We start from the raw sequence: 23,268 nt of genomic DNA, 5'->3' as shown, positions 1-23,268 counted from the left end.
CAATTTTCCTTGACTTGAACATGTTCACAGACACAATGTCATATGATCACTGTAGAACAAGCTGCTGCCCACGCTCTTATGATAGCCGCTGTCTGCAGTACGGGGCCCCTACAGGGAACGGTTCTGGCTCTGTTCCTCTTCACCCTCTACACTGCAGACTTCTTGTACAACTTGCCCTCTTTTCAGGTGCAGAAGTTCTCTGGTGACTCTACCATTGTCTGCATCATCACAGATGAGGACAACAGGGAATAGAAAGAACTGATGCAGGACTTTGTTGACTGGTACCAGCAGAACTACCTCCAGATCAACCAAAGAACTGGTGGTAGATTTCCGCAGGCGCAGACACTCTCCCGACACCGGTGAACATCCAGGAAATGGATATCGATACATATCAAGATATTGAACCCCGGATTGCCCCTTGTAGAAAAAACTGCTGCAATGTATGAATGTGTGTGAATGGGTGAATGGCAAAAACGGTACAATAAAGCACCTTTAGTAAGAAAAGCGCTATTTAAATACATAGTTTTTATAAGTACGTGGGTGTTCACCTGAACGATAAACAATAAACTGGACTGGACTGATCATGCCAGTGCACTCTATATGAAGGTCCAGAGCAGAATCTGCAGTATTTGCTCAAGGCTTTTGGAGTGCAGAGGCTCCTGAAGACCCTTTTTGACTCTCCAGTGGCATTGGCCGTCTTCTTTTGAGTGATCTGCTGGAGCAGCAGCATTTCAACTCAGTCCAGCTCAGTCCTGGGATACCCCCTTGAACCAGTGGAGGTGGTGGGACAGAGGAGGATTATGGCGAAGCTGTCATCTCTGATGGACAACCAGTCCTGCCCCCTGCAGGACACCATAACAGCACTGGGCTGCTCCTTCAGTGACAGACTGATCCACCCTAAGTGCCTGATGGAGACACTGTACAACCAGCTCTGCTCCCAGTAGAACTACACGCACCCATTATGGACTGCACATTAATTATCTGCATACAATGTTACTGATGAATATTGTACTGTATGAAAACAAATGATGCAACAATGGTCAATGGAAACCAAAATCATCCACTCATTGAGGACTGGATTCAAAACCATGCTGAAAATCAAAGTTTAATTTGCGTTTAACTAGTTTAACTCTTTTAACAGTGCAATATTTATTCTGTCTGTGCAATACAATGATTCATGTGAAATCCATTCCCAGTACATATTCTTCTTGTTTTTACACTAACTTAATTCTATTTTAATATCTTAATACCATTTTCTATATTTTTTAAATTTTCCTTTCAATTAAGTATTATTATTATATTACACTTAAATATTGCATGTTACTATTATTACTTACTGACGTATTTCTGACTCTTGCTGCTGTAATATTGCAAATTTCCCCATGGTGGGAATAATCATTGATTATCTATCTTGTCTTAGTGTAGTAATAACTGCTCAGTACGTATGTAACGTAATCATTTATATTATAAACAATTCACCCTATTCAAATGACAAGCTTTAATAAGCAGAGACCAGTCAGAATGAGTTGAGAGGAATCTAACCTCAAAATGTTCAACACGGACAGAGTTAGTGATACGTCAAGGAGAAGAGCCAGTGGTACATTAGTTACTATTTGAAAGAAAGATGCTTACTCAATACTGAGGCCACTCTTAGTCCCTTGCCTCCTTATATAATGTATCTTTTCTTGATTTAGAGCATGAGTAGGGAATGGTATAGTTTTTAATCTCACTGTGAACAGCTTACATTGTTTATGATGGCAGCCTTTATTTATTTCTTCTGAGAAGCTGAGGAAGCAAGCCCCTTTTCTTTCATTTCTGGTAGTCAGCAAGGTCAGAATATAAATGGCCGTACTCCTGAATCACTGACGTTACAGCAGCTTCTCTTGTGTTGAAAGTAACACAGGCTGACTAATGTTCTTTAAGTCTCAGCACTTTATTAAAAAATAGGGTTTTCATTAGTGGTAAATGCTGTATAAGTGTGTCAATCACTGTGTATATGACCCTCTATTGTATGGTAAAAGTACTTCTTCTAATGCAGAGTTGTCAAACTCAAGGCCAGCCGGCCACTTCCGGCCTGTGGTGCAATTATATCCGGCCTGCAATAAAATATCATATGTTTATCTTAATTGGCCCGCCGGTGCAATGCCCGGTTAACATCTGGCTCTCACACATGTACATAAAAGAAGAATGTAGCCTGCCTAAATATGTTTTCTTTTGCAATTTATCTAATATCCTGTCTATCCTGGTTAATAAATGTTGACCCTGTTTGGCCCTTTGTAATGGGTAATTTGAAGACTTGTTGTTAGCAGTCAGGGTCATGTTGTATTAATATGTTGTTCATGAGTTTTTCCCATATTAACTAAAATATCAGCCTTGCCTGGAGTCTGACAACTGAGTATGAAGGCAGTAAATGCTTCATTTACAGTTGTATGCTTCATTTACAGCCGACTGCTGTTAGGTACTGGGATGAAATCCTCAGAGCGATTGTCAGGCCTTATGCTGGAGCAGTGGGCGCTAGGTTCCTCCTGGTGCAGGACAATGGCCAGCGTCATGTGGCCAGAGTGTGTAGGCAGTTCCTGGATGAAAAAGGCCTTGATGCCATTGACTGGCCTGTTACGTTCCCCTGATCTAAATCCAATTGAGCATCTATAGGACATTATGTATTGGTATAAGAGATGCTGCCAAGTACCGGCATAGACTCTCCAGGAGCTCACTGATGCCCTGATCCAGGTCTGGGAGGAGATCATCCCAGATTCATTGGGAGCAATCCCAGACATTGTCTAGAGTGCATACAGGCGCTGAGGCCATACAAACTAATGTATTATGAGTTGTCACATTATGAGATGTCTGAGATCAAAATGTTTCACTTTGATTTTCAGCGTGGTTTTGAATCCAGCACTCTATGGGTGGAGGATTTTGGTTTCCATTGACCATTGTTATGTAATGCAATGTTAATCAAGATTTTTAACTTGAATACTATGATAACTGATTTTACTAAACAAATGAATGCAATAAGAGAAAAGACCTCAGCCTTACCTACATTTGAAATGCATATAAATAGAGTGGCAAACCTCTTCAAACACACCAAAATTAAGAGCCCTGGACTTGATAATATTTGTGGTTCTCTTTCCCCTGTTAAAAGGGTTTTCCTTATTTTTGTTGAGGGTTCAAGGCAGAGGATGTCACACCTTGTTAAAGCCCAATGAGACAAATTGTGATTTGTTAATATGGGCTATACAAATACAATTTATTATATATATATATCACACAAGGGCTCACTCACCAGACGTGGAAGCCGGCCACAGCACAGCCCAATTGAATAACATGGGCCCAGAAAGGAAGCAGACAGCATTTCTTGGAGCTTTGCGGCGCTTCCGCCTCTGGTGTGTCCCTAGTGTAAGATCCCATCACAATGTCCATCTAGACTGCTCAGATTGGGGGGCAATTAGAAATATTGGGTGGGCACCTTTTGACACAGTGGACTTTTTCCAAGTTTTAAAGAAAAAGTCACAATAGGAAAATTCAACCAAGCCATGGTATGATAATAATTATTATTATTACTAAGTTAATGTAGAGTTCACAAATAGTTTGAACATAAAATATGATGTGCGAAAGTCTTCAAAGTCAGAATTTTGTTTGGTTATGTTTAAGAATTGACATAGTAGTACGTTAAATATCAAAATGATCTTTTTTTAACCAAAATTTAATTATAAGAATACTAATAGGCTTCCACAGTCACATATGATTAGTCTTTAAATGCTCTGCATGCAGAATGACAACAGGGAACGGCATCTTTCATACTTACACCATCCAATTAGGGCTGGGTATGGCCACTGACCAAAATGATCTCTCGAGTCTGATTCACAAGGTCTCGATATTGGTTCAGTTAAGGATATTTCATTGTAATCCCAATTTTGCTTGGATATGAAAGAAATTATCAGAGAACTAAAAGGTGTAGACTGTGCAAGGAATCTTGCAAAATATTGTGGTAGGTCTGTCACAATAACAAATATTGGCAGATATGTTGTCCCGGAAATTATTGTTATAAATTATATTATTGTCATCATTTTAAAACCATTTCATAACACTGAAATGTAAATGACAGACTTCGCCTTGGTTGTCCTCTGTTAAGTGTTTTAGTTTTTCGACAGCACCTGAATGCAGCACCCTAAAACAAAACTTGTGTGTGTGCATGCATGTGTGCTTGTATTTGAGTGAGCACTCCGCCTCACTCCAGGAGGGGATGAAAGGGGACTCACTAAAATGGTGTTATTCTTATGTAAACATTGCGGTTAATAGTTCTTCTCACTGACAACATGATATTTAATGGAGGACACTTCTTCACTGTGGTGCCAGACTTTTGCCTTCATTATTTATCAGAGCTATAGCATGTTCAGGGTGCAACAGTCCAATATATAGTAGCATATCCAGTGATGATGATGTCCAAATGTAGTCAATTGAGTTTGCATGCCCTGAGCAGTCCGACTCTTCAGATTTCCCCCAAGGTGAGAAATCCTACAGAAAGCCTTCAAAGCCCTATAAGCCCTATAGCCACAGTGAGATCTCTGCTGCATACACATTGTCAGTTTGACAGCACCAGAGAATATTCAGCTCAATTCCCTAACTTCAAACACTTCTGTTGTTTCTGCGATCAGTACCATTCCAAATGTCCTGAGACTTGGACTTGATCTGACACCTGACATTAAAATGTTTTATTTACAATTTTAACCTGAAATAGTGTGTCCACATCAAGACCTGACCAAGATTTGATATCGATCCAGCTTATGTTGTAGCCTCTCTTCCTTGTCCAAAAAGCAACAATCAAAAGAAGAGTAGAAGTAGATGTATCCATCCATCAGTAAAGCTGTGTTAGTACTTTTTCTTGTTTTTCAATTGATATCTTCCTCTCTCCAGCCATAGGTGAAGAAATCACATGTGACAATCTCCACCAACATAGTTATTGTATGTGGTTTGACAACATATTTATATTTACAGTTGCGATGGATGGGGTTTGACCAATCTCAATCCATCCTCATTGTGACTTTGGTGCATTTAAACCTGTACTTTCATGTGGTCACACTTTATCTGCTTGTAATGTGATCACCAAGAATACATTTTAGTATCTGGTGTAAATGGAGTAGTAGACCAGTTTAAAACACAAGTTTCTGTCACGCTCACTGGTGCTGGCAAGGGAGAATCCAAAAGCACGCCAACAGACAGTCTTAGTGTGAGCAACGTGGTTTATTCACCGACAGAGCAGAGAAAAGACAGGCAGAGGTCAAAACCAGGATATCAGTCCGTAAAGCAAACAAATCCAAAGGGGCAGGTAAGAAGGGAATCCAAAATCCAAACGGGGTAGCAGTCAGGTCAGGAACAGGCAGGAAGAACACAGAATACAACGCAGGATAGCTAGGCAAGAACACACTAGACAATCTGGCAGGGATCGAGTGAAAATGACTGGAATATATACTGAGGAACTAATGAGCAAATGGACTGCAGGTGAGGAGGTGGGCGGGGAAAACCAAGTGAGGGAAATGAGATGATTGCATGGCAGGGAAGAAAGGCGGGCCCTGAAATGACAGGAGAGTTAGTGATGAGACATGGAACCAAACAAAAAAACTAAAACAAACTAAGAGTTAGTGTAACTACATTACAGTTTCACACAAGTGTCAAACCAAACATGTTTGATCTCATCTGTTGTGGTGCAGATGGCAGCAATGCAGACAGTTTTGATTCGATCTTTTTGATCCTGAACAATGTTTGTACTGGTTGAATTGTCCCTTTAAAGCTGCTTTCAGACATGTAATGAACTCCGGACCAGGGCCGGGTCTAGGCAGGGGCAAGAGGGGGCCTCGCCCCCTCAAATAAATGTTGTGCCCCCTCAAACTAAATCCCCCAAAATATATTAAATTTCATATATTTTTTATTATCTCATGCTTCTCTCCTCCGCTCCACTTCTTAATGTCTTAATGTCTTGCTTGCCCCCCAAATATAAAATATATCAAGTTGTTTCTCATGTCATGTTTCGCACAATGCCCCCTCAAGATTTGTGGCTGCCCCCTCATACATGCCTGTCTAGACCCGGCCCTGCTCCGGACCCCTTGTATCCAATGTGAGAACACAGAAGGAGATCCCCTGCTGGATTCACCTAAGTGAGTGGGGGTGGGGGGTTGATGATGCCATACACAACAGATGCAAAGATGGGAAAAAAAACATATTAATATCTCAGGATGATACAGCGGAGCCATACACATAGAAGACACCAGCAAAGATGTCAAGAGAGTTTGTGGTTATAAGAGCTCCTGTCAGTGTCAGAAGGAAAAGGACTGTCTTAAAGGACTTTGATGGCAGTGTAAGTGGCAATGCTTGTCCTTACTGCAACTCTGTTGATTTCTCACTGTGACTAACGACTAATGTGAGGAGTCGGAGACTAATTGCATTTATGTAGCAACAAAGCACATCATTTATCTTTCATACTGCCTTTCAAAGGGTTACGTCATTTTGATGAGTTCACAGCTTGTTAGCTAGCAACTAATTAGGTAGAATTAATGGGAAATAAACAGAAGCTTTTTTAATCACGGGTTGGGCAACACTTCTGAAACAATTTTAGAGGTCCTTCTGCTTCTTACCCAGTCAATGATGTTGCCGATTTGACAACACCACATGGGAAAGAAACAAGGGCAAAGTGGAAATCTGCAACTGATGCTTTCAGCGGGTAGTGGCTGTGAGATTTTGAGCCATAGCTACTCTCACTAGACTCAAATCTAATGCTTCCTGTTTGAGACATCAAGTCCAGTCTCTGCCGTCCTTTTAGTCACCCACAGCCTGCAAATTCCAAATATCAATAGAGCAAGGAGATCAGTATTTAACAATCGTCTTATAATATTCACTACTGCACAATGCAATGGCAAATAAGTCTCTGATTGCTTATTTTCAATCATAAACAAAGTACCCTCCAAGTTGTTTTAGTTTTCTCCTGTAGATTTCAAATTGTTCAGCAATTAGATTAGATAGAACTTTATTGATCCACAAAAAATTGACTTGTTACAGCAGCAGGCAGGTCAGAATTGAGGAAGATAAGAGAATAAAGAAATAAAAAAAGGACAATAGAATAAAAATTTATTTTAAAGTTAAATTTTAAAAAAGCTGAGTATGTACACACAGGATGGATGTATGACACCAGGATGATTGTACGTGGCAAGTAAAATCTGTTTTGTACATAAGAATAAAACGGTTGTACATGAAGAATTAAGTGTGCAAAAGGTTGCCTCTCTTAAAAATAGTGCAAAATAAATGTATCTGTTTAATTTTATTTATTTGATATCACCACCAACAAAACTCAGTTTTCCCTCTTGTCCTGAAAGACAGGTTAGATTCAAGGCACCCTTGCAGGGACACAGAGAGGAACACAGGGTGGAACACAGGGTGGAACACAGAAATGAACACAGGAGAGGGACACAGAGAGTGACACAGAGTGGGACACAGGAGAGGGACACAGAGAGTGACACAGAGTGGGACACAGAAAGGAACAGAGTGGGACTCAGGGAACAAAACTTAAAACACAATTCCAAACATAAGAATACACAGTCCATAATAGAAATGAAAACTCTCTTTTATAAAAGAAGACTAAAAACACAGGAGACATGACGTAAATTCCACCAATTATTTTTATTTTTCCTTTTACATCCCTTACCCAATGTAAACTGGAATTGGCTCTTATGGATTGATGGATATTCTATTTGTATTCAGTTAATTGTTAATTTATATTTTCTTTACATCAATAAATGACTGTTTAAAACTTTAACTTTAATTATCATAAAAAATTAAAATATGAGCTTCGTCTTCATTTTTTATAGTTTGTGAAACTGACTTCTCTTTCTAAAACATAAATGATTTGGTAAAGTCCATATAACCATGAATACATCCAACAAACAATACTTGTACCATTTGCTCATCACTCCCAAAAGAGAGTAAAGAATAATGTTTCTCTTCTGTAGGTTAGGTAAAGCTGGCCACACAAGTTTTATGTCCACCTGTATGAAAACCTGAAGTCATGTCTGGTTCATGCTGTCTTGTCTGCCATTTAAACTGTCATCTTCACTGTGACTATATCTGCTCTCAAACATTCATGTAAGCCACGGACTGAGTTCCTCCTGTTGTTTTGGTGAATCAAGGTTGCTGAATGTTAATGAGCATTTGTTGTGGAGTTAAATAGTAGATAATCTGTATTTTTATAGCGATTTTTATAGTTCTGATGACCACTCAAAGGTGTTTACAGTACAGTTTTGCCAGTTTTGCCAGTCACTTAAGCATTCATACAGTGCATCTATGACCAGCAATCACTCATTGCGGAGAAACAGTATCTTGTCCCAAGGACACTTGTCATGTGGCATGTGGAATGGGATGGACAGAGATCGAATTGTTACCTTGTGGTTGGTGGACGCCCCCGCTCTATCTCCTGAGCCACTGCCGCCCGCTGAGTTGAGTCGTCCCCCTCCCCCCCAGCAGTGATGGTTGAAACAGGAGGGAGGCAGAGGATAGCGGCATTTGATTCGGACTGACAGGATGTCACTGCCGATCGATTGGCTCCTGTTAAAGCAGCTCCTGGCACATCTTCAGTCTTAAATTGTTTCATCTGTTCGATCCTTGGGAATTCATCCCCACTGTATTCTATCAAGCATTTCAGCATTCCAGGTTCCCCTTCACTTGACTTTTTCTTTTAAAGATCAGTTGAAATATCTTGGGAGCTGATGTATGAGGGCCTGGCTGACAACATGCCAATTTAACTGAAGACCTTGTCTTAACCAGAATGTTTTTGGCCTTTTCTTTTTTTCTTTTTCTCCCTCTCTCTCCCTCTCCCCCTCCCTTCTATCTTTCTCTATCTACCTGCTATGCAGGAGACCATTATAAGAGGCCTGCTCCCAGAGACGACCTACTCATTGACTGTGGCTGCATATACCACTAAGGGTGATGGAGCTCGCAGCAAGGCTAAGGTGGTCACCACCACAGGAGCAGGTGTGTATTTAGTTTACAGTTATATACACATTATTGACTGTCTTCAAATTTTATTTTTGCCAACACTACAAATTCAATAGCTCTCCATGAAGGAATGACACGTTCTACATGAAAGAGGTGAATCCATAAGCAAAACACCAGCCTTAATCCGGGCAATGTCCCTGAACCTCACCACCAGACTTCCCTGACAATAATTCTGACTCAAATGTTCATCAGTCAAACATCAAAACAAATAAGTGTTTGCAGAAGAAATAGTTTGACTGTTTTCAGATCTGTCACTGTGATGGCTTGGTTACATTTAGGCAGAAAAACTCAGGAAAAAATGAAGACATAAGAAAAATGTAGTTGCAGTGAGGAGCATTTAATTAAATGGACAGGTTTACAGTCTCTGGTAAGCAGATTGGCTTCAACAAACAATGAACTAGAATGGCATACAGTAGAGTGCATACTTCCACCAAGGCCCAACAGTCCACCAATGAAACCAAATTTAAATTCACTAAATCTGGATTTGGATCACCACCTCACTAACACTCATAAATATCTTTTTTTCCATTAAATTTGGAAATTTAATGAATTATTCTCTGAGAAATCAAGGGAAATTCTAAGAAATGTGCTATCTCACAATGTTGAAATATTTAAATAAAAATTCCTGGAGCTGCTCCCTGATTCAGATTCTCACCAAAATGAGTCAGGAAAGGATACTATGGAAGTAGATGAAAAGAAGTGAACAGACCCAAGGAGACTAATAGACAACCTGAAAAAGAAGACCAGAAGTGCAGAAACTGAATACTTAAAGCAGACAGAGATAATGAGAAACAGGTAAAACTCATCACAGCAGGACAGACAATCACAAGAGAGACAATTATACAAAGGGCACGACAGTCAAAGGACACACAAGGTAAGTAACTACAAAATAAAAAGAGTCTACTGCTCTTTCTGCCCTGTCTAAACTATTTTATTGATATTTTAGCCGCAAACACTGCCACATGCAATTATGAGATTTTTGGGGAATTAAAGTACTTCATATGTAGAGAAAACAAATTGTTTCATGTTCTGGATTATTTATTGTCTTCTAGTACCTGGTAAGCCCACCATGATGATCAGCACCACTATAGGGAACACAGCCTTGATCCAGTGGCAGCCTCCTAAAGAGATGGTTGGGGAGCATGTGGGATACCAACTGCAGTACAAGAGAGTAGAGGAAGAAGCTTTCACCATCAAAGACTTCAGAAAAATAGATGACCATTTCACAGTCACCGGCCTCCACAAGGGCGCCACCTACATCTTTAAACTGTGTGCCAAAAACCGAGCAGGTAATGGGGAGGAATATGTGAAGGAGATCAGCACTCCTGAAGACATTCCCGGCAGCTACCCCCCAAATCTGAGTGTGGTGGGGCTGACTGCCACCTCCACCCAACTGGCCTGGGACCCCCCTCCTCTGGCCGAGAGGAATGGGAAAATTGTGAAGTATGTGGTGGTGTATCGTGATATCAATAGCCAGCACAATAACACCAATAGTACCACAGAAACACGGATGACCGTCCTAGGTATGCAGCCTGACACGACCTACGACATCAGAGTCCAAGCTTTCACAAGTAAGGGGGGAGGTCCCATTAGCCCCAGCATCCAGAGCAGGACCATGTCCACCTCCATGCCAGGTGAGAAGTGCAAGCTTTTTATCAGTGCTGTACTGTGCTTACTGCAGCTTCATCTGTGACCTCAGTACTCTGTACATCACTCCATGATTTCAACATTTAGGGCTTTGTTATCTTGAAATATGCAAACACAAACAAAACCTCCCTGCACAGACTAACACTGGAATAAGAATAGTTGTATAATTTTGTTGAGCACAGATTTTGGCATAAAGCAGGCACAGGTCAGTGAAAAGTGAAGGAGAGGCTGCATGCATCAATAGCAGGGAAAGAAAATCACAATTTTGGAGCAACAGGTGAAATAAAAGTACAGAGCCTCAGCTGAGGGGGGAAAAGCCATGTGTAAATCTGAATTGGAGCATTTAAAGAGTTAAAGCTATATTGTGTCTTGTATGCTGTAACTTGCATTTATTTTGCTTTTTACCAATCAATATATATGGTTTACAGATCTATGGATTCAGTAAATAACCAGTTTGTAAACAGTAAGGCTCCTTAAGACAGAGAAGGTTAATTTCGATTAAGTTCAAAATACATTGAAAAGTGTAAATAAGCAGCCAGACAATGTAGCTGCAGCTGCTAAAATATTTGTCACATTAATAATAGCTAATTAATACATTTAATCTCAGCTTCTGCTCTGCTACTACATAGAATGGAGCAAAGCTTTGCGCTGCTCCAATCAAGTGATATAAGAAGAAGATATACTTTTATTGTCACGTTTAACACTTTTACATGAAATTGTTCTCCGCATTTAACCCATCCAGTTGGCACCTGGATGAAACACACATTGACAGATGCCATGTACACACATATACTGGAGCGGTGGGCTGCTGCTGCCAGCGCCCAGGGAGCAGATGTTGGGGGGGGCGGTGCCTTGCTCAAGGGCACCTCGGTTGTGGCAAGCAGGAGCAGGGATTGAACTGCCAACCTTCTGGTTATTGGACGACCTGCTCTACCGCTGAGCCACGGCCGCCAAATATGTCTCATTCTCTACAATCCACTCTAATACAGAGAAGGATTAGACAATTGGGTTTTAAATATTTGCTCCCCCAATCACTCCCATCATATCTAAGTCATCATATCTGGGGTGGTGATAAAGCCGGAGCCTATAGACGCCAAACACTATGTTCTGCTGCAATCAACCTTTCAAACGTGAGTGGTCTGACTGAAACACATTCATGTCTTCAGTCCAATCAACATTAGTATGTCCAAAAAAAACATCCTCATATCTTTACACAAACAAATACAAAAAGGGTTTTGGAGTTTTGCTAGCAAGCATTGATAAAGTCTAAATAAGTAGTTAAGGTGTAGGTGCTGTTTCACTTGTGTATCAAGTGTCATCCTGTATGATAGAGTTGGTTATAAACAGTTCTAACAGGGAGACATTCAGATGTACTGATGTGTTAGCAGCAGGGGTTGACTTAATGAACCAGATATTGTTCTAAACTTCCCTTCCCTTGTTTCTTCCCTTTAAGTAGAGTGTACCTCACACAACAGTGTAGTGTCATTTTGGTGAGTGTTGACTGCACGAGTCTGAGATAGAGATGGTAAATGGTAAATCTGTAAAATATCTCTCCCCCATTCCGAATAAATATTTAATTTTTGAGGATAAACTAACTTTAAGAAAAGGATAAAAGCATTAAACTATGTCTGATTATCCCACTGTGCACACCCAGTAGGCTACATCTCCATCTCTCCAGATGCGCCAGACACATCCAATCATGAGATAGCAAATGCACACAGTCAGGCTGTCTGCGTACTGGAGATGCTTTCCACGTTGCGTCATGGGTCATGAGGATAGGGCGCAATGTTTTTCTTGACTATTAATCGCAAAGTTTCCAACACAGTTTGGCCTCAATCAGAGTTAGTGCAGACTGTATGTGTCAAACTAAAGCTTATTTTAGAATCTACATCATGTGATTAAGTGACAAGTTTCATCTCTTGTTGAAGAGGCTTCCAAGTTTCTTCTCAAATGTCACCAGAAGGGCTCTGTAAATATTAGTGCATTGAGATTAAACTACTTTTGTATATCATTTATTAGCTTTTGTGCACCAACTCATCAACATCTCAGTCATATCCACAATTAAATTAACCACCTAATAATCATCCAGACCTTCCCCCAGTATTCACCAAGAACTTTGGCGTGAAGGCTGTGACGAAAACCTCTGTGCTGCTGACCTGGGAAGTGCCAGAAACATACACATCTCAAGTGCCTCTCAAGGTAAGATGAGCCCACTGTTCCAGCCACACACATTACACACACTTAATCGGATAACTGGTCATCAGGTAGTCAGTGCTCATGTCAAATGTATGCAAATGTCAACATTTTTGTAGTGAGTGAGGATTTAACTGGACCTACGCATGACACTGTTATCATACAAAGATAGACAGACATAGTACACACACACACTACACAAAAGAAACTCTAATGGAAGTCTTGATAAAAGGTAAACAGAAAAAAACTGAGGATATGATGACTTTGGTCTCTATGAGGGCTCTTCTGGACAGAGATTTCAGATGTTATTCCCGGAATCTGCTGGAGCCACTTCAGGGGTTACAGCCCTGAGTGGTCCCATTACCACTGCCACCACTGTTGCCTTCACTTTCAAAATCTTTTCTAGTCTAGCTCTTCTTTCAGCCCTTTGTATTTTTTGATATTCCCATGATCCTTCTTCTTGATGTTACTGTCACTTGGGATCGCTACTTCTATATCCACTGCCTTCTTTTGCTTTTTCTTGACCACCACAATGTGTGGTTGATCAGGCATCACCATTTTATTTGTCTGCATCTGGAAGGGTAGGATCTTAGCTCTGTCCTTCTTATTCACCCTTGGAGGTGTCAACTATTATTACTTTGGGACTTCCAGCACATACTCGGTCCAGATGTTGTACAGTATGCCAGCCACCTTGGTTGTGGCGTTCCATGTACACCGTACATGCCTGTATCTTACATCCTGATGTTATGTGCTGAGGCATCTTTGCACAGCCTGCACCTGGAGTCTGTCTGTCTGGTGTGGTAGTCTAAGGAGCTTGTGCTCAGCACCAAGTCTATTGCATTTAGTGTCAGAGGAGCTGTGACACTGCCAAATACATAAATTGAATCAACATCTCCTCATAACATTGAGAATTAGAATCTGTACGTAATAGGTTATTCAGGAAATGGAAATGTTGTTCAATTTTAATAACATTTTATTTGTATAATGGCAAATTGTATTATAAATTAGGTCAAGAACTTGAAAATTGCAGCAAAACCCAACAGTTGGCACAATGAGCACCACTTTGGAGCTGTAGGAAGAAAAAACTCTCTCCATAACTGGAGGAAACCTGTAGAACCAGACTCAATGTAGGCCACCGTGAGCAGAGAAAAAAGAGGAAGAGAGGGGGAGATGGTGGGAAAAGAGGGGAGTTGTTGCAGTTGAGTGACACATTAATGTAATTTATGATAGACAGGGTTGTTTTACTTTGGTACTAGAACAATTTATTGGGAAACTACATTGTCAGCAGTGACTGAGAGCCGCTTCCATAAGTCTTACTGTCACACTGAGGTTGCCAGCTTTAACTGTGTTTTGTAACCTGTGCTATGGCTAAACGCTGTGTAGATAGAGGTGCTTGACAAATGGATTAATTGTTGTTTTAGAAAAGCAAAATTATCAATTGCCAATTTGTCCCAAAATGACTGGGTTGGTTTAAATAAAGTCACATGATCTACATCAAAACATCTAATGTAACAAGAAGAAACATACTCTACCATACTGCTAATTTCTTTTTATCCAAAATCAGTGAGTTTAATGCAAAGAAGAGAGGGGGAATCATGAATGTACCATTTCACACTGATTTACTCCCACCAGTTTTATTTGTGTCAGGGTTATTTAGACAAGGAACGAATCTATTCATATCACAGACAGTCAATGTAAACGTTAAGTATTCACATGCCCTCTATCTGTGTTAGCAACTAAATCCTCATTCTGGCTTCAGATCTTGTACAACCAGAAGAGTGTGGAGGTCCAGGGGAACCTTAAGAGGAAGCTGATCACTCAGCTTCAGCCAGATACAGATTACTCGTTTGTGCTGATGAGTCGGGGGAACAGTGCCGGGGGTCTCCAACAGCAGGTCTCCATCCGCACAGCTCCCGACCTCCTGAGGATGAAACCTGCTCTGTACCAGCACGATGTGGAAGAGGGTGGGAGAGTGACCGTCAGTCTACCCAGGGCCCCTGCTGGAGCCCCTGTCAGGTCTGTGCTGTTTACAAAACTTACAAAATCTGCTCTGCACATGTCATTCTGATTTAATAATGGTACGAAGACATCAAGACTGGTTGTGAATAAAATCAAATGATAGCTGTAATGACTGGAGTGTAAAACAGCTGAATTCTTAAGGTACAGTTGAAAGCACTGCAATATTTTACTTTGAAAATCAATCAATCAATCTCCCCTTTTTGAAATGTGGACAGTGTCAATAAAAACCTTTTATTTGATTGTGTGTGAGGTTGTGGCATGTTATATAATCTCAAACCCCCCATTTAGACTTGATAAATATTACAGGGGAGGAGGAGAGTGATGTTCACTGTGCAGTGTAGTTCAACTCAGAATCCGCTTTATTTGCCATGAATGTGTACACATGCCATTTTTACAAAAAGCTGCACTGAAGTACAAGTGGGAGCTATACTTAATGAAAATGGTATTTAATAATCTTACTTTAGTACATGTGACTGCTGTAGTTGCTGGGTAGTTTGAAGATTAGGACTGTACGTCTAAAATAAGTTTTATTATACCAAACAAACATTTTGTTTCACCTCAACCAGCAGCAACATTAAAATGCACCTTACAATATATATATATATATATATATATAAGTATATCAAATAAATGGTCTATATTAATAAACAGCCTGTATCTATATATAACCTTGAGGACCACACAACGCGCTCTACAGTACAGTTTTTTGTATTATTCACACACTGTAACAATGTGCAGCACTTTCTCATGATTGGGGTTCAGTATCCTGCCCAAGGTCATTTCGGGAATGGGGGATATTGCAATCGAACCTGCTCTACCTCCATGAGCCAGAGTCACCGACACATTATGATAATTTAACACTCTGCAAAACTTTGTGGGATAATTATGTTTGCTTTTTCTACGAAGTATATTTAACACTCAGCCCTGTAATGAGAAGTCGAGTGGAGACATATAAAGGTGAACACAGACAATGTTTTTGTTTTAAATCAATAAGACACAAGCCTAGAGGGCCGCCATTACAACAGCCACTACAAGCCTGCTTTATTTACCTCTTGTCTTGTTACAGCCGGTTCATAACCAGCCAATTATCCACTGCTGCAGAGTTGTCAGGACAGAGTAGTTTAAAGAACAAACAAACATTAAGACTCAACAATACATTCATTACTGCCCATAACCACACATCCATTTGAATGGACCCATTTAACAATGGCCACAGCCATTTAACAATGGCATCCCAGCTCTCTCCTGATAATTCAGGAGAAGACTATTATTATCATTATTATTATTATTATTACTACCCTGCTCTGTCAAGAAGACATGCACTGCTAATTACTGCGACTTAATCGTGTTTCAAGGTTTTGTTTCTCTGAAGAAATCATCCATAAATAAGTTGTAATAAAGTCTAGAAACGAATAGAATCTCGTAAGGTAGAGCATCCCCAAGTTTACACTGTTGAAGTAACTTAAAATGGTATACAGGTAAGCTGTACACTAAAAACAGAGGTTTAGTTCACCAAAATCATAGGAAACAGGCATGGTGCAACATATAAATAGAAACCTCTGCTATTGTGATGGGACAAACTTTATCAATCATGTTCTTTTTGTAATAGCTGCCAATGCAACTTGCAGTGAAACCATAGTCCATGGCTATTATTTTATGATTTTTAATTGTAATGGTTTTATTTAATGAATAAGTGAAACATGACATAATTAGATGGATCTCAAGGACTATGAAGTGTCAATAAGACGTTCCCTATACATTAGTGCTTAACATACTCATAAATGGTAGTGATAGTGCCACCATGTGGTTTGAGATATGGTAAAGAGTCGGTACGTGCTTTCCTAGTCCTGATGACCACTCATAGTTCTTAACAGTACAGTTTTGGCCATTCACACACACATCCATACAGTGCATCCACATGTAGCACTTTCTATATGAGAAAGAAGAAGAAATGGAGTTCAGTATCTTGCCTGAGGACACTTTTATACGGTTTCACCTTTTCTGATGATATAAGAAATAAAAATTGCTTGTATATGTCGTTTCTATACACCCTGATAGTAAAGACTAAAATATAAAGATGTATTATCTTGTTATCAACAATGCAAAATAGTGAATTAAGGTAAATAAGGCAGCAGCAGCACATGTAGCCATTGGACCTGTTTTCTTCATGAGAAACAGATCTTCTACTTTTCATGACAATTTGCTACAGGTGCTGCTTAGGTTAGAAATGCTGATTCAATTTATATATTTGTTCTATTCTTAAATGTAAGAAACACGTCCCAGACCTTTTTATCAATCCCAAAACCAAACTTATCCAATTGGTGTTTAACAAAGGTTAGGACTGAATGTAAGTCCGGCCTTTAAAAACAGATAACTAAAATACAAGACTATGTATGAAACTTTGTGTTAACATGTGTATACAGGACATGACACAGTTGAGTGACTGTCTTTGATACAGGTGGTACTACATAGTGGTCGTCCCTGTCACCCCAGCTTCTCTGAGCAGATGGGAGAGCCCTGAAGACATGGACATACATGAGGTGAGTGAATGTGCTCTTGTATTAGTCATGTACAAGAGCTCTCAGTCACAGCTGCTCCGCAAAAAACTTAGTTTACGGGTAATGCTGGTTAAGGGTGGGGTCAGGCCTCTAGTGGTCATGATTAAAATTACATTTTCCTTTTTAAAAAAATGAGCTACGCTCAAATTCAGTTTCTAAACAAATCACAATAAGACTTTATGCGCCACTTGTTATAACAAATGTATTAAAACTTTGCCTTTTCTCATAGAGTAAAGTTCTTGTTTCTCATAAATGGCACCTGTCCACATGTAGAGTACATAGTTTTATCTTATACAGAGCTGATGGGGTCAAATATGCAAAAAATCAAATCCGTGTAATGTTCACCCATCAATTCATCAGGTTGATTTACAAGTGTTCTGTACTCTTGAGACAGATTTGTTTATCTCATTTTATACTCTTACTAGCAAAGCTGATGAAGCTGACGGAAAATGTTGAAGTCTTCTTTCATGAGTCTAATTGTATGACGCCTATACTTGATGTTTAATAGACATGCTGAATTCATTTTTTCATTTGCAAAGCAACATTTTAAATAAATCAAATTTCTTTCTTTCCATGTCTTCTAGCAATTTATTTGCAGTTTTTTTCATACATTGCTCGACTTCTGCTGTGGACAGGATTCTCTGTATTAGTTACATTCATGAGATCAGTTGACCTTTATATACAGTACATGTACACAGACATTTGGGTTTGTAGGAAAAACATCGGTTTTACTAAAAAAATTAATGATGGCTCTGATATATTCAAATGTAACAGAAAACCATGACTAATAATGGTTATAATGGTAATAATGAGTGGCAGTTGCATTGTACACTTTTGGTGAGTGTATAACTTTGCTGTTAATTATGTCTTGCATTTTATATTACAAACTAAATTTTGTATATACACGTTTGCTTTGGTTGTGATATGATATGTGTTGCTCCATGTCTGGACCTGGCTGCAGCTCCCAGGCAAAATGTGTTGTTTGTCCTTAACAAGCAGTGTTGCAGCTCCCAGCAATCAGAGGGGATATATTTGACGTCCTGTCTTTGAAATCCCTTCATTTTTTAAAGGACAGGGTTCATGTTGTGCCAGTTACTTAGTAATGAAGGGTTTGTGTGGGTGCTCATTTTGAGAGAAAAATCAAACATGGATTGAGGGCAGGATGACGTTTATTCACTGGTTTACATATTGTCTCTTGTTAAACATAAAGAACAACTCAGCCCACTTATACAAACTCAGTATTTACTTCACATTATAACAGTGTCAAATCACCTTTTTGGATTATGTGTGTGTAATCTCTGCATGGGTGGAAGATTAAGTGCTAAATCACCCCTGCTAGTAAAATATACAAGCAGTAAAGACTTCAAGGTGTCACTGAATCATCAAGTTTAAGTTTTTATTGGAAGTGGCTCTGAAGAAGAGCCAATATCACAAGAATCCATCAGGCATAGTTCAGTGATTCACTGCCATGTTCTCCTTAACCTACAAATGAGTGGGTGGTATTTACAAGAGCAGCTTCTGATGAGGTGCTGGAAACTGGGACATTGCCACTGTGAATGTTATGAGCATAGTTAGTCATCAGTTCTTTCCAGTTTAATTATGGAAATAACAAGTGAATAATTGTCACATAAATACAACATAATGGGCCACAGAGGTGGGATTAGGTACTGTACCATTTTTGTCCTCTTGATCCTTCTCTGGGAGAGTTTCAATGTAAAGTAAGTCTCTTTTGGGTAATTACAGCTGCATGATTTTGAGTGTTGTGAATGGAAAGGCAGCCATTTTTGTTTGAGAAACACAAAGGTGTAAAGCCACAAGTGATGAATTTCAGACATAGATGATGTAACGTTACTACATTTGTGGTGTGACTTATTTTTAGATGCAGTTACATTAGCATCTACTGACATTTATATGGGTTGATTACACATTAGTATTATCTTCTGTGGAATGGAAAACTGCAGCTGTAACTAAATAAACCCACACACAACATTTGAAAATATGGATATTATTTTTACCTCCCATAGGTCAAACACAAATGTTAAGTGGGGATTTGTCTTTGTCCTCATTAAAGAATAGTAATTTAGTCTTTTGGCACAGCTGGTACCTGTCTCAGAAACAGTCATTTCTTTTCACTTAATCAGAAACGTATGACTGATCTAGAGTTGTAAAGACTTATTAAATGTCACTTTTATTGTGCTTATTTATCATAGTGATGATTGTTTCACACTATGTCACAGCCTCAATAACCCCTAGAACAATACCCTGTGACCCTGTGAACATTAATACGCTAATTGAAGTAGACATTTAAAAGTAATGCAAATCTTACTGTTGATACTTTTGAAATAAGTAAGTCACAGGTTGTGAGACCACAGAGGTCAAGTTAAAAACCAAGTCTTTGTAATAAAACTGTGGTGGGGCACAGTTGAAGGCAAGGTAATAATACCATGAATAAGCTTTGACTGTTCCCAGGAGTACTGTGACCTCAATAACTATGAATTGGAAGAAGAATCTGAGTAGCTGGGAAAGAAGGGGCTTTGTCAGAGAGGCAACCACGAACGGTGACTCAATACAGCTTAAGATGTCTTGTGCAGAGATAGGCGAGCCTTTGTACAATCATACACACACACAGAACCAGCAGATCTTCAGTAATGAAGCCATGACCCTCTGCACTCCCTGTAAAGGTCACAATAGGCCCTCAAACTCAACAAATCCGTTCATGTCTCATAATACATTGTCTTGTATCCGCCAAAGTGCAATTTGCCCACAATTAGGGTGGTACTGTAATAGGTTTATAATCTTTATATCAATAGGAATTTATCAGATTATTACATGAAATGTTCTGTGATAGTAATGTGAAAATATTTAGTGAACTATGTTTTTCTTTTATGCTTCTGCAAACAATAGAGGGGTTCTTGTAAACAAACATGACTGGGCACGAACCTCAGGGGAGTAAAACTGAACTGAACTTCGGTTGTCATGAAAACTCAAAAGGTTTTAGTTTGTCCAGTTTGGACGACACAGAGGGGACCCCCCTCCATGTAAATATAAAGTTTTTAGATATGAAGAGTCCATTCTATGGTAAAGAAAACAACAATTCATACAATTTAGATGAAAACATCACTAGGATTATTTATTAGGATTATTTATATTCAATTTCTGCAAAAAATTCCTTTTTCCTAAATCTTACACACTGGACCTTTAAAACAGTTTTATTTTGGGGATGTCTTCACAGACATTCAGTTCATAAAACTGCCAATTATTTTCAGTAACATTTTCAGGAGACAATATAGGCTCAGCCATTATTGTGTGACCTCATTCAGAAGTAGATAGTCACTTAAACATTTGTTTAAGTGAAAATCTTGTTATATTTTAAGTGTCAAGTACTTCTAGTTGCAAAACCTTGAAAAACTCTCCACAAAGATCAGTTTTGTTCGGTCACATTAAATTATTTTACATTGTCATGATATTTCAGTACCAAAGTCTCCTGATGTGTCATCCCTCTGACAGCTCCTGGAGACTGGTGCTGACAGCAAACTGCAGAGAAAGAGGAGACAGAGCCAAGACTTCCTGCAGCCCTACATCACTGCCAAGCTTGACGTTCTACCTGAGATTTTTACTCTGGGTGATGAGAAGAAATACAATGGCTACTACAACAAACCCCTCCCAGGCCAGCAGCAGTATCGCTGCTTTGTTCTGGCTGACCTGACGGACCATGAGTCAGTGAGTGACGTCTTTCTTTTTATAAGTATATGAGCAGCATCTTAAATGTTAAAACTTCAATGGTTGATCCTTAATACACATATAAAAGCCAGAAACCCATTCCCAATAATGGTGTATGGACATGTAGAGTTCTTATACTACTTTGGTGCACCAGGTCCAATCCTCAAAAGCATTCTCAATGGTAAATATGTGAGAAGAAAGAGCAATGTATAGCTGCAGAGGACAGGAGGAGATGAGGACAGCCTGGTCTTATTTGAGGTGAAGTTTAGTTGTATTTCTTTGTTCTTACAGCACAGTATCAGTTGAGGTTAGCCACAACATGCAGAAATGCCATTAAAATAACCTCATGACAGCTTTAGCGGATCGCTGACATCTGCCATATGAGGAATGAGAACTGCTCACACTGCAAACAGCAGTTAACCCACAACTAAAATGTCTGACCTGCCAGAAAATCATCTGCTCAGCAAACAGCCAGATCATATGGGGGCTGAGTCAAATGTTGTGACCACCCTGAGCCTGAATACCAGACAGTTGAAATTGTGTGTTCATCATAGCAAGATGTGGTCCTACCACAAATGCAGTTCTGATTAGTTTAGCATATCTGTCTGTCTGTGTACAGGTTTTGTCACCACAACAGCATCTCAGCGGTGTGAGACACAGTCATAAAACTTCAGATGAGTATCTGAGTTAAAAATGAAGGGCTGAATTGGAAGATAGCTGCTTGCAAACCCATAAGTGGGGAGTACTAATGTAATGTGATTAATGTGATGGAAGTTTCCTGGAAGCTGGTGAAAGGAGAACTCAGGCATCAGCTGTTGTCATATGCAGAAGATTCTAATGTAGACTTGATGCATCAAGGAGACCAGAGGTAAAACGCCAAGAGAGTAACATGAGCAATTGTCACACCCAAGTCTCACACAGCATCCCAATTGTTTTCCCCCACCTTGCATTCCCCAATCAAACAGAACATCCATGAAAGGATGTGCTGTCACTCTCTATGTAACATGTAGATGTTCGCATGCTATTGGATACTTAAGCCTAAAGTATGCATTCCTAAATCACATTGTGTTTTTAGTTCAACTAATTATTTAGGGAGATCATATGCATTATACAGGAAGGGGTATCTTGGTAGGACTATAATAATTAATCCTTTCCCACAAGGGCTCCAACCATCCTACCCCAAATACTCTATATGCATTGCAGTTAAAGCCCAGCTAGCTGTGACCATGTGAGAGAGAGGCAAAGTGAAGCATTAGACTGAATTATGCGGTCGCAGTTACTTCCTTGTATATAACAGGGTCAGAAAAAGTTAATTCCACCTATAGTGGGTTGCAGAAAAGAGATTGTCATGAATGGCAATGTTTCTCCTCCCCATTGTTTCATGTGTGTGGAACAAAAGAGCAGCCCCTGTAGCAGCAGAACACACATGTCAGGCACTCGCAGTGATGCTAATCACGTCCTTGAGTCATGCGTGCCTCTGCAGGTGATGCAGGTCAGCCAGTGATGAAATCACCCCTGCTGTCACTCACAGTATCTTACTTTCAGAGCATAGCATCTTCAGACTGCCTCTTTAATTTCAAGTGCATTTTTTCCATTGATCAGGCATTTTGTCATTCTAATGTGTTAAGATCTGAACTCAGATTTTGGTGGTCAAAGGTCAGGCTGACCTCGCAACACCTCGCAAATGTATTATCTTAAGAATTCCTCGTTTCAAATTTGGCACAAATATTTACTTAGACTCATGAATTCTTTGATAGATTGTTGAGTGGTTGAAGGTCAAGGTGGTACCTCAAATGTTTCTCATGTTTTTGGCCTCTTGTCCATGAAAACAAAAAAACTGAAATGCCACAACAGGTAATGTCTACAATACTTACATTCAGAAACAAATTAACACAAATTCATCACTGACTGTATTTGCACTGTACTGAATACTTCTGACTTGTGAAAGCTTGCAGCTATACTATATAATTTCTGTTATGGATGTTTTCTGAAGATGTCTCCCACAGCATCCCCATATATCTTCCTCTACTTGCGTCACCCATTCTAACAGCACATCTATGAATGGCTAGAATTGCTTTCACTCTCTATGTTA

At 39.6% G+C, this 23,268-nt stretch overlaps 1 protein-coding gene across 20 annotated transcripts in view; it reads left to right on the top strand.

Annotated features, from left to right (window-relative positions):
• Window positions 1-23,268, top strand: part of ptprfa (protein tyrosine phosphatase receptor type Fa) — a 229,067-nt gene that overhangs the window by 160,215 nt on the left and 45,584 nt on the right. For 12 of the 20 annotated variants that reach the window (XM_069522627.1, XM_069522623.1, XM_069522622.1 and 9 more), the window contains 6 exons: window positions 8,898-9,015; window positions 10,092-10,673; window positions 12,776-12,885; window positions 14,639-14,895; window positions 17,357-17,438; window positions 20,964-21,176. In XM_069522627.1, the coding sequence (XP_069378728.1) occupies window positions 8,898-9,015; window positions 10,092-10,673; window positions 12,776-12,885; window positions 14,639-14,895; window positions 17,357-17,438; window positions 20,964-21,176 (1,362 nt within the window). The remainder of the gene's footprint in view (window positions 1-8,897; window positions 9,016-10,091; window positions 10,674-12,775; window positions 12,886-14,638; window positions 14,896-17,356; window positions 17,439-20,963; window positions 21,177-23,268) is intronic. The other 8 variants (XM_069522621.1, XM_069522633.1, XM_069522624.1 and 5 more) reach the window with 1 other exon arrangement.

The sequence above is a fragment of the Paralichthys olivaceus genome, chromosome 3, assembly GCF_024713975.1.
Source record: "Paralichthys olivaceus isolate ysfri-2021 chromosome 3, ASM2471397v2, whole genome shotgun sequence".
Classification (NCBI taxonomy): Eukaryota; Metazoa; Chordata; class Actinopteri; order Pleuronectiformes; family Paralichthyidae; genus Paralichthys; species Paralichthys olivaceus.
This window is presented reverse-complemented; position numbering and strand designations above follow the sequence as displayed.